The sequence below is a fragment of the Olea europaea genome, chromosome 12 (genome assembly GCF_002742605.1).
Source record: "Olea europaea var. sylvestris chromosome 12, O_europaea_v1, whole genome shotgun sequence".
NCBI classification, from domain to species: domain Eukaryota; kingdom Viridiplantae; phylum Streptophyta; class Magnoliopsida; order Lamiales; family Oleaceae; genus Olea; species Olea europaea.
Window position 1 is genome coordinate 7847520 of NC_036248.1, and position 11248 is coordinate 7858767.

Sequence of the window (11248 nt, forward strand, 5' to 3'; positions counted from 1 at the left end):
CCATTTACAGTTATATGAAGATTTGATCGACTTAAATTATATGTTAAGGCAATCCAAATGCGCACTATTGATGACATCCCATGGTGTGATACTCCATCGCATTCAACAGTCCTCAAAGTCAAAGGTGTAGAAAGCTTATGTTGTCGTTTAGGAGTCGATTTGATATTTTAGACTGCAATGAATTTGATAATAAGATTATAAAAGAGACAATTGCCAATATTTGTTAATTGTCCATGTCTATTTAGCGTGCTGAGTATGTTATAAAATTAATTGAATATTTAATCCAAGAGGTTTCCTACACTTGATTTTGAAGGGTGAACAAATTCATGAGCCAATCTACAAGATGACCCAGACCACAAGGGAAAGAGAAAAGAGTTATTCTTGGTGTACATAAGGGAGCATCGGACACTGGACACCCTTATATACTTGGTTATGTACCTCAAGAATAATTCAAAAGAAAAAGGTTTCCTCTTTTGTGGTTGTCTCTATTCTTCCATCCACATATGATTTTTAGAATAATTTTGACGTTGAGGGCTCGAGAAATCTTAAACATGAAATCTAATTGCAATTCAACATTATTCATTCAATGATTTGCCAAAAAGCAATTAAAACCAAAGAGATTTTTACAATTATAATCAAACATGGTAGCTGCTTCTGAATGAACCAAGAGCTTTAGCTGCTCCCGCTCTCAAAATAAACTGGTGGTAGAAGGCTGCAATGGCTGCACCAATGAAGGGTCCTACCCAGAAGATCCACTGAAGGAGACAAAAGTATACATAAATTATTACTTGTGATTGTAGGTGTTTTTTCAATGTAAATGCAGGGATGTAACTCATGTTTTTTCGTAGCTCGTCTCATGTTTAGACTTAAAAAAAGAAAAAAAAAAAGAAAAAAGAAAAAAGAAAAAAAAAAGGGATCTTGTCACATGTTTAGATAAAAACCCGAAGGGTTGAGGTAGAATATTGACATTGAACTTGAAATTTAATCACATCTTATGACACAAATCCTACTAATCATTGCATGAGGGCTCTTCGAGTATAATTAGCAGCAAAGTGAATTAAATGGTGCAAAACACGATTCATATAGTCAACTCTAATTCATAATTACTTTCCAAAAATGCTAACCTGGTCATCCCAAGCCTTTTCCTGGTTGTAGATTACTGCAGCTCCAAAACTTCTAGCAGGGTTGATGCCAGTACCAGTGATTGGGATGGTTGCCAAGTGAACCATGAAAACTGCAAATCCAATTGGGAGAGGTGCCAAAACCTGAGATTCAAGTCCAGATTCAAGTAGTGTCAATATCGAATCGTTTCATAAAGATAAAACCACTGAATTCTAGCCGGGCTCAAACTCAAGTAAAGAGTTTAGGATCAATTTTGAAGTCGAACAAAGTCAAGTTTAAAGTAATTTTAACTTGTACTTATCACTAGTAGGTGCTTTCTTTGTTTTCGAAATATTTAAGTTATTTCATGGATCCAATTTTTCTAAATACTTATTCCTTATAAGTAAGCCTTATAACTTAACCAAACATGCACTTCTCAGAAGAAAAAAAGATGGGGAATTGTATATGTGCAACTCACAGGAACATGGGAATCCCTGGCACTTCTCTTGGGATCGGTGGCTGAGAAAACTGTGTAAACAAGAACGAATGTTCCGATGATCTCAGCCGACAATCCCACGCCGGTGCTGTAGCCGTCTGCGAGTTCATTGGCGCCGCCGCCGTACTTCTTGTAATATGCTTTCTGGAATGCCTTCACCAGTCCGACGCCACAAATGGCCCCCAAACACTGAGCCACCATATACATAATGGCTCTGATCATCGACACCTTCCGGGCCAAGAAAAGCCCGAATGTCACTGCTGGATTAATGTGCCCCCCTGCACATGATGATAAACCATTTAATCAATATATATATAAACTTGTTTTCTGATCCATAATTTTATATAAAACAAAGCTCACCGGAAATTCCAGCAGTGCAGTAGACAAGAACGAAGATCATGCCACCAAAGGCCCATGCAATACCAAGAACTCCAACGCCACCGCACTGATCACCGCCGTGGCCGGCGTTGGTATCAGTCTGGCTCTTGTACCCTATCACAGTCAAAACCGTAATGTAAAGGAAAAGCAAGGTGGCTATAAACTCAGCTATAATAGCTCTGTAAAATGACCACTTTGTAAGCTCCGCCGCATCAATCAACGGCGCCGGTGGTGGATCGTGGTAGTCTTTGACTGTGAATGATCCATGCTCAGCCACTCCACCATCTTTTACCATACTTTAGAATTACAAAAAGAAATATGTATATATTTGTTTCTTTTATATGAGATGCTAGCCTGTAACTGTGTCCGAGTGCAGATGGATATATATATATATATATATAGAGTGGTGGTTGGGTGGGGTGGTGGGGTGGGGGGGCGAATTAGCCGTCCATTGCATCACTACTTTGCTTTCACCGACCCAACGGACACATCCCCACCGCCTTCCACCACTTTCTTCATTTCATTAACGGCTACTATTCGTCCAATACATTCAAATGTCTACGCAAGCGAACGTTGGGGAGAAAAAAATATTGTTTACTATCAACGAAAAAAAGAAAAATACTTTTGCACTTTAATTATTATATTAACCCTCCGTTTGGTAGCCATTTATTTTAAAATGCATTTTTCTTTCTCTTCTTTTCAACCACATATTTTTTATTAAAATAATATTACATGTAAATAAAAAACTTTTCCTTATTTCTTAACCATATATTTCACATTAATTTACAATTCTAAAATACATTTTTATATAAAAATGTCTATTAAACACCCCTTAAAATTGATTTATTTGTTGAAAATGAAATTTAAATTGCCATCGTGGTCTAAAATACATGATAAATGATATCATTACAAAATGGTGGATCATTAATTATGAAAAAATCTGTCATTGATGTCAAAATTCCATCAATGAACACTTAAGTTGATAGAAATTTTTCGACGGAAGTTCGAATACATTTTTAAAGTCGGTGAAATTGTTGATAGATATCTTCTATTGTGTTTGATTAAATAGTACCAATAGATGTCTTACATTGGCGCGACCGAAATTTTTGGTAGATCGATGTACCTAATTTGTGAAATTTGATGTAGACAAACAAATGGTACAAATTTAATAGGATTATGAAATTTAACATCTACGAAAAGTCAAAAACTAGCAGTTATATATAAATGTTATTAAAAATACAAGTTGTTTATAGAATTAATTGGATTGGTAGCATGGTTGGTAGTCGCCAATTCAAACATGGTTGAATTTTGCAATTTGAGTTTTTTGGCTATGAATTAAAACCTCAGTTGAATAAAATGGATACATAAAAATTTAGTCGGTTCGATAGACATTGATAAAAAAAATCGACCTAGATTAAAATTAAAATGTTCAGGTTTAGTTTCATCAGATTCTTATTACATATATTTTTAAATAATTATAAAATATAAAGGGAAGTGCTACATATACATAATTGTCTACATAATGGTGTCCATAATTACATGTTATACTGGATCCAACCTTTAATTCAAATTTCGCACTTGCACATCAACAGTCGGATGATTGCCACATCATATTATGGACACATTTATGTGTAATAATTATGTACAAGTAGGATTTTCTAAATATAAATAACTTTGTTAATTTTCATTTTTACATTTATTTTTACAGTTATGAGCCATTAATAAGGACAAGGTGGCTTTGGACGGTTCTCAAGATTTTATTTTATTATTATTATTATTATTATTATTATTTTAAAGATTATTTTGTTAAAGGCTGGCGGTCTGACTTTAATTATAGAGATTATCTTAAGGAGGGGAAAACCCAGTGTACAGATGATTTCTGGACAGAATTTTTTCAGTCGCAGCATATAAGTGGTCTTTTTTTTTTTTTTTGCAGTGGCCAATAAAATGACGCCACTTCACCATCTGTATATATTCTGTACACACCAAGCAGGGTTCTCTTAAGGAACAATGGGTCCCAAATGCATCATCAACCAGAAAAAAGTGTCATTCACTTAAATTTTTATATTTTGTTTTCGAAGTGTGACTTTTAATATTTTATTATAGATAGGTGCAGTAAGTTTTTTTAAAAATATTCATAAAATAACAAAAATTTTAGAATGGACCAATTCAAAACATTTTCGCCAGTAGCGTCACGACGGCCTGCCTCATGGGGGGCTAATTAAAACAAAAAATTATATAGACTTACAAATTTAACAGAATAATTTTTACAAACTAGCTAGGAAATATCGCCAGCTCTTTTCTTGGATCTAACAAATGTGTCCAGTAAGGGCATTTCATACCCCTTATGCTAAAATTTAGATACAAGACCATCCATGATCCATCGTCCAACCCAGAAACAGAAACGGAAATGGAACAACCGGGCGTGTCCGAAATTAGGAAAAGAGAATGGAATCGGGGAAGAACAAAGACCAAAAAACCGAAAGGAATGACAAAAGAGTGAAAAAAAATAAACAAAATAAGAGAATTCAAATAATATACAGGGCGTGATTCGGCGATTCAACCTTGTTTTTTCATTTTTCATAAAACATGACAGCAATATATTGAACCTAGGCTGAAAGAGAAGGAAAATGTACGTGCATGCGGCATGACAATCCTCGTCCATGGCGCATCCATCCTAGTAACACTGCGTGAAAATCGTGGATCTGAGGATCAAAAAGTCTTAGATTACTTGTCTGGTGTAATCTTGTCCAATGCTCAATCAGTTTTCACCTTCGCAATCTTGGAGTCGAAGAGGCCGAGCTCGGCCTTTGCACTGGCATTGTATCAGGGTTAGACTTCTGGGATGCAAGATAAGTTAGTGCTGTAACTACGTCAGCTATGAGGGGCCGCATGTTCGGCTGCTCCTGAACACACATTGCAGCAACAGCAAGAGCCTGATACAAGCCCCGAGCTGGGTACTGACCTTGAAGCATTGGATCAGCCATTTGAGAGAACTTCCTCCGATCCTTGAACAAGGGCCGAGCCTGCAACATTTGTCAGGATTAAGTCCAAAATCCCAATCCCGTCAGCAATTATGAATGAAATGAAAAACAAAATCGCATACAGAAAAACAAGCAGTTTTATAGTGGTTAACTCTAAATATGAAATTTAATCAACTTGCATATACAAATTTTTCCCTATAGTAAAAAAGATTGCAAGGTTCCCTCCTCGTACCACTGTCTTATGTCCTGATAAACAGTTCAGCATATAATACTGTAACAATCTGAGAACATGATTGTGAGATGTTTCTATACATTGATGGATAAATAAATAGTACTTGTCGGTTCTTCAATATGTATGGATAAAAATTGGCTTGAGTGTTTATAAACATGAACCAAACGTAGGCTAAATCATCCATATTATTAACCCTGAATATTACACAACATAGTAATTTAATTTTTGTTTGTTTTGTTACAACCAATATGCTGAAAAATATGGAATTGGCATCATACAAAGAGCGGCATTTCAAATGCTCATGCAAAAACCTTTTAAACCATAGGAATAATTAAACTTATTTTGAATATATACTTTTAGGAATTCTTCATGCCCTAACCTACACGTGCATTTATAAATCTATATACAGCGTCTTAATAGTAATCTCTGATCCCCATATCCCAACAAAACCATTCCGAGTAGTATACATACTTTTAATCCCTTTAATACAAAGTTATATGAACTTAAAACTTATACATTCTGTAAGTCTCGAAAGAGCAAATTTAACTATTCCATGGATATAGATGTTGAAAGTGGGCCAGCCTACACCATACTGGCTGGGTTCATAACGTGAGTCTACTGTCCCTTGCTGATCATCCCGCATGAGCCCAAAAAGAAATAAAAACCGGGAAAACATATCGCACCAGTAGGTGGATATTACCTCCTTAGGTTAGATGCCTTTGCTAGTGGAGCTGCACTACTTGAGATAAATCAGCTGATGGAAATGTAATATAAACATTCCTGTAAATTCACCAAATTGACTATTTCCTTTACACTAACCACATTTAAGTGGGCTATTAGCTGTCATAGTTCAAATTCCAGAATTTCCATGGGAGAAAATCAGTGCCTGTTTGACACACTTTAATTTATTTTATGATTTCCTACATGATCATTTTTAACCATACATTCACACAATAAAATATTTTACGCATATACCAAAACTTTTTCTCTACTTTTAACTACACATTCTCCAAAAACACTATTCAAAACTATTTTTTCCTACAATAATGGTTGTCAAACAGGCTCTTAGCATCTTTTGATATGGATATTCATTTAGTTGAACTTACCATCTCATTACAGGGTCAAGAAATGAGATCATCAGAACTGAGATAGGGTAGCAAAATTGAAGAATTGGGTGGAATACTCTCTAGCAAAAATGTGAGTGCATTAGTGCGCCAAAGTATTAGAACGTGTACAAGAGACATGTATTCTTATACACAATAATGCAGTTCGTAAGCAGGCGCTCAATGTGGAAATCTGGATAGCAAAGGTCAGTATCAAGTGCTGAAACACTCGCATAACCACAAAACCTGTAGAAGTTGCTTACTGTCGCCTATTAAAACAATGCAGTCCTTCTCTTTCATGTTCCGAACTAAGCCTTAATCCCTAATTTCAAGGGAAATAGTAATCACAAAAGGAACAAAGCACACACAAATTTATAGTAGCACACCCTTGATGTGATTCCTTACTCTACTTGCCTGTAGTTTTTCACTATAATCAATAAATATAGAAGTTTCTCCTCACACTCACTTGGACACATGAAACGACACCCCATAACCCTTTACATGTTTAGATATATTAGAGTGATAACACATGTATGGAACACTTATCACAACAGAACACAGGTTGATGCAACGGCTTGCTCAGCTAATAAATAAAGCAAGTTACTGCTACATCATAGTTTTATGCAGCTATACAAGTTATAGAAGATCATATAAACCCATAAAACAGATATTAAACACAAGGATCTTAAGTAGCAGATATATATATATAAGAGTCTCTTACCCATGCAACCAGATTATGCTCCTCGGCAGCCCTTGAATCATCAATTGCCTTCCTTCCAGTTATGATCTCCAGAAGAACGACTCCAAAACTATATACATCTGATTTCAATGTAAGCTGTCCTGTCATTGCATATTCTGGTGCACAATATCCATATGTTCCCATTACTCTCGTGGATACATGAGTATTGTCCCCAACAGGACCCAATTTCGCTAACCCAAAATCAGATAGTTTGGGGCGATATGCTTCGTCAAGTAAAATGTTTGAGCATTTAAGATCTCGATATATAACAGGCGGATTTGCTTTATCATGTAAATACTCCAAGCCCTTTGCAGCACCAGATGCTATTTTCATTCTTGTATTCCAGTCAAGACGATTCTTATCGGGTGGAAGATCTGACATGCTCAAACATGAAACGTTAGAAAAATTTAAACCGAACGATTAAGCTTAAAGCATGTGAAATTTAAATGATCGCCGTCTTTTATTTTAGTTATAGCTAGCATTCAATGTAAACATGTAAGTTGATTGTGCAGTAAGGTGCTTTTGACACATTCCAGCAAAGGTACAATACATTTTAGTATGAAAATAAAGTGTTGTACAATCCATACCATGTAGATGATCTTCCAATGATCCTAATGACATATATTCGTACACCAAAAGTCTCTGATCTCCATCGGCACAGTAGCCAATCAAGTTGACCAAGTTAGGATGATGAAGTAGGCTTAGCATCAAAACCTCAACAAGAAATTCTCTATTCCCTTGCAAACCATTTCTATCAAGTTGCTTGATAGCTACAACCTACATAAAACAGCAAACAGGGTACCCATTTTACCGCTAAGATGCGTGACTGATTTTGAAGACAATTTGAATAATAAATTTGCCTCCTCTCAAACAACTAAGCTAACATGGTATCATGGTAGTCAAATGTCCTGAGTTCACGTCTCGTTGTTATCTGTGATGAAAATTGTGCACATATTAGGTTTTTGATGAAAGTATCCATCCGTCCAGCACGTGCAGAGTGTGTTGAAGATCAACTAAATTTGTCTCCATCTGTTAGCTTAAACTTCTAGATGAGACAGTACAATTCTTGAAAATTCCAGTTTCGTCACTAGGCTACATACATAGAGGCTCTTATTGAAACAATAAAAGTAAATTCCAATAGGAAATAACATAACTATGAGAAATTCTGAGCCTCCGTTCGTCAATATTAATAAATAATTTACAAATGGTCCAACTTTATTTTTAACAACAAATTCCAATATACCAGTACCATCCACATATCAACCATCATTTCTATCTATTTATAAATTAAACCATCTAGGAATTCTAGAATTCCTAAACGGAGGCTAATTGGCCTCTACATGTAACTGCTTCTACTATTCACTTTTCTATCAAATAGAAAATTCATATCATATTTTCAAACCAAATTAGATATTTTCAGAAGAGTGTATATAAAGTGCAGACAAAAGGATAAAAAAATTCGCAACCTCCAACTCAGCATTTAGTGAAGAGAAAGATATACCCTTACTTTTGATGGGCATAAGAGAATGTTTATAGTTCAAAAGACTGATTCACTAAATACTCTCCTTTTGCAGATAATGAACATATAACTGTATAGTTTTTTCCTGTTCTGCGGGATCTTTTATACAATATACAATTGAGTAGCAAAACAATCAAATGTTCATACAGTATACCCACTGATACTCCTATTATCAAGATCTCTTCACCTATGGAGGGGTAAAAGAAAAGAACATTAACACGAGCGTGGGTAGTGGGGAAAAGAGACACAACATATGAAAATCAATTATTTCAAGATAAGTTTTCTCAATGAAGCTGTAAGGAACTCGAAATCACGTCCAAATGTCTCAGTGGTTGGGAAATAAACCTGATGGGTACTCTCTAGACGTCCTTTGTAAACTCTACCAAATCCTCCTTCACCTAAGAGACAATCTGCCCTAAAGTTCTTGGTTGCAGTAGCTAATTCACGAAATGTAAATGTGTGTGCAGCAATATGACCACAGCCTCCATCCTTAAAAGCTTCTGATTTTACATCGAGTGACTGGTTCAACTTTAATTTTTCTGCAACAAGAAAATAGAATGAGTTCTGTACAGAATTATCTGGGATGACAAAGATGAATAATGGCATAAGAAAGTAAAAGTAAGCAGTAGCCCAAGGTAGTTTTCTAGCAAACGCTGAGAGCAGGCATTCAGGCTCTGGAAGAAGATAAAAAATAAAATAGAGAGAGAGAGAGAGTGGTTGAATTCCTATTAAAACATCAGTGAATAAAAATCATCTCAGAGAATGTGTGACATTTTAATGCACCTCACAAGGCCATCATTGAACCAGACAATCAAGACAGCTGACCAAGCTAATTAGACAAGATAACAGTTCATAACAAAGGCTAAACATGATTTGACTCCATAACTGGACAATTGAAGTTTTATGATCATTTTAAAATCATTCAGTCATCTAAAACAAACATTTGTCCATTAAAAGAGAATGACTTATACACCTTAGGAACTTTCCACAGTTAAACCATTGGAAAACTAGGAAGCACAGAAAGTTTAGCATCTAAATTTCAAACTTGAACGGAGTTGCCAAAAATCTAAGCTAATATCAGCTCAATTTGAATTCAATCACATGATATTCTTACTGTAAAATGCAGCCTAAAGTTGGAAATACACAGTTAATATATAAACGTCAATTCACAATCACTAATTTTAACCAACCTAACCATACATTACAAAACTAAAAATGCTAGTCCTTCTATTGTGCATTTCCCAAGTGAACGAAAAATATTCAAGCCCACAAAGTTTTAATCTTTATAGAAGTATTAGAAACCACATAAAGGCTGCACCGGTATAGTCTAAAATTTCCTTAAGGAGGACTCCCAACAAAATATCAAACCCAATTAAGTTTTATCACAAAAAAATCCAATAATGAGTGCAGATGGAACATTTTTCCTCAATTTCATAACATGAAAATTGCAGAAAAAAATTAAGAGAAGAAGAAAATGAATTAGAGTGGTTGTGACCAGGACAAAATTAAAACTTTGCATGCTTAGAATGTCTTTAAAATTGAATAGAATTTTCTGTTTTTACAAGTACCTCTCGATGGGATCTCATCAATGGACTTCTTGTTCTGTTGTTTCTTTGCTTTCTTCTTTGATTTTCCAGAGCACAACAAACAACCCATGTTGATTGTTATCTTTTACTCTCTCTCTATTGTGTGTGTGTTCGAGTGTTTCACAGAGCAGTGAAACTGTACAAGAAAGATAGAAGGGAGTGAAATAGAAGGAAACGCGATTTCCAGACAGGAAAGTGAAGGTAAATTCAGACGGCCGTGTATTTTTTCGTATATACAAGAGTTAATTAAACAAGTGATGATAAGGTCAACGGGTGATGAAGAAAATAACGTAACCTTTTCATCTTTAACTCAATTCCGTTCATTCGCGTCGCAGTCACAAACTTCTACGCGGCGATGAACGATATTAAGCCCCTGTTTGATGCCGATTACTTGAAAATAAAAATAGGGAAATAATAGTTTTTAGAAAAATGAGTAGTTAAAAAAGAAGAAAAAATTTCGATTTACATGTAATGTTAATTTATGGAAGATTGTGTGGTTGAAAATAGGAGAGAGAAAAATGAAATATAATGTAATTTAATTTAATGTGGATCAAACAGGGGCTAAATACTTAAAAGAGTTAATTAAATAAGTAATTATTAATGTATATCCTTATTGATTGCTCGCTCAAAAATAAAATATTACTAATTCTCACTCATTTTTACACATCTTTATCCAACTATCATTTATTTCAATATCATTTTTATAGCGTTCAATTTGTTTATAAGATTTTCATAATTTTTAGAGTGATTTTTATCTCACTCTATTTTTCTCATTTTTCTTCTACAAAATTCATTTGCATTTTTATTGTTCAGTCTGTTTCTAAAACTTTTGTGATTTTTTATTCTATGAAATTTGCATTCGCGCTATTTTCTTTAATATTTTTCTTCTACGAATTCTATCAACTAATAATTATTTTATTAAAATAATTTATTTTTTTACTGTCCTGTTTATTTATATGATTTTTATTTTCCTTATTTTTTTTATATATTTTACTCAAATTGTTTTGTTTCTTTATTTATTTCATTCTCGATAATTGTTTCTTCTATGAATTGGTTTGATACTTTTTTACAAATTCGTCCGCGTTAATGTTTTATTATACATTTTTTTTG

General features: G+C 34.5%; 2 protein-coding genes across 2 annotated transcripts; both read right to left on the reverse strand.

The window, feature by feature from the left end:
• Positions 1 to 541: 541 nt before the first annotated feature.
• LOC111405463 (aquaporin PIP2-1-like) lies at positions 542 to 2340 on the reverse strand. Its single transcript, XM_023034359.1, has 4 exons — positions 1958 to 2340; positions 1580 to 1875; positions 1125 to 1265; positions 542 to 755 (listed from the first exon to the last, which is right to left on the reverse strand). The coding sequence occupies exons 1-4, from the start codon at positions 2268 to 2270 to the stop codon at positions 636 to 638; spliced, it is 870 nt and encodes a 289-aa protein (XP_022890127.1). The 5' UTR covers positions 2271 to 2340; the 3' UTR covers positions 542 to 635.
• A 1886-nt stretch (positions 2341 to 4226) lies between these two features.
• Positions 4227 to 10395, reverse strand: LOC111405464 (probable serine/threonine-protein kinase PBL7). Its single transcript, XM_023034360.1, has 5 exons — positions 10121 to 10395; positions 8898 to 9091; positions 7621 to 7810; positions 7016 to 7407; positions 4227 to 5001 (listed from the first exon to the last, which is right to left on the reverse strand). The coding sequence occupies exons 1-5, from the start codon at positions 10206 to 10208 to the stop codon at positions 4744 to 4746; spliced, it is 1122 nt and encodes a 373-aa protein (XP_022890128.1). The 5' UTR covers positions 10209 to 10395; the 3' UTR covers positions 4227 to 4743.
• Positions 10396 to 11248: the final 853 nt, after the last annotated feature.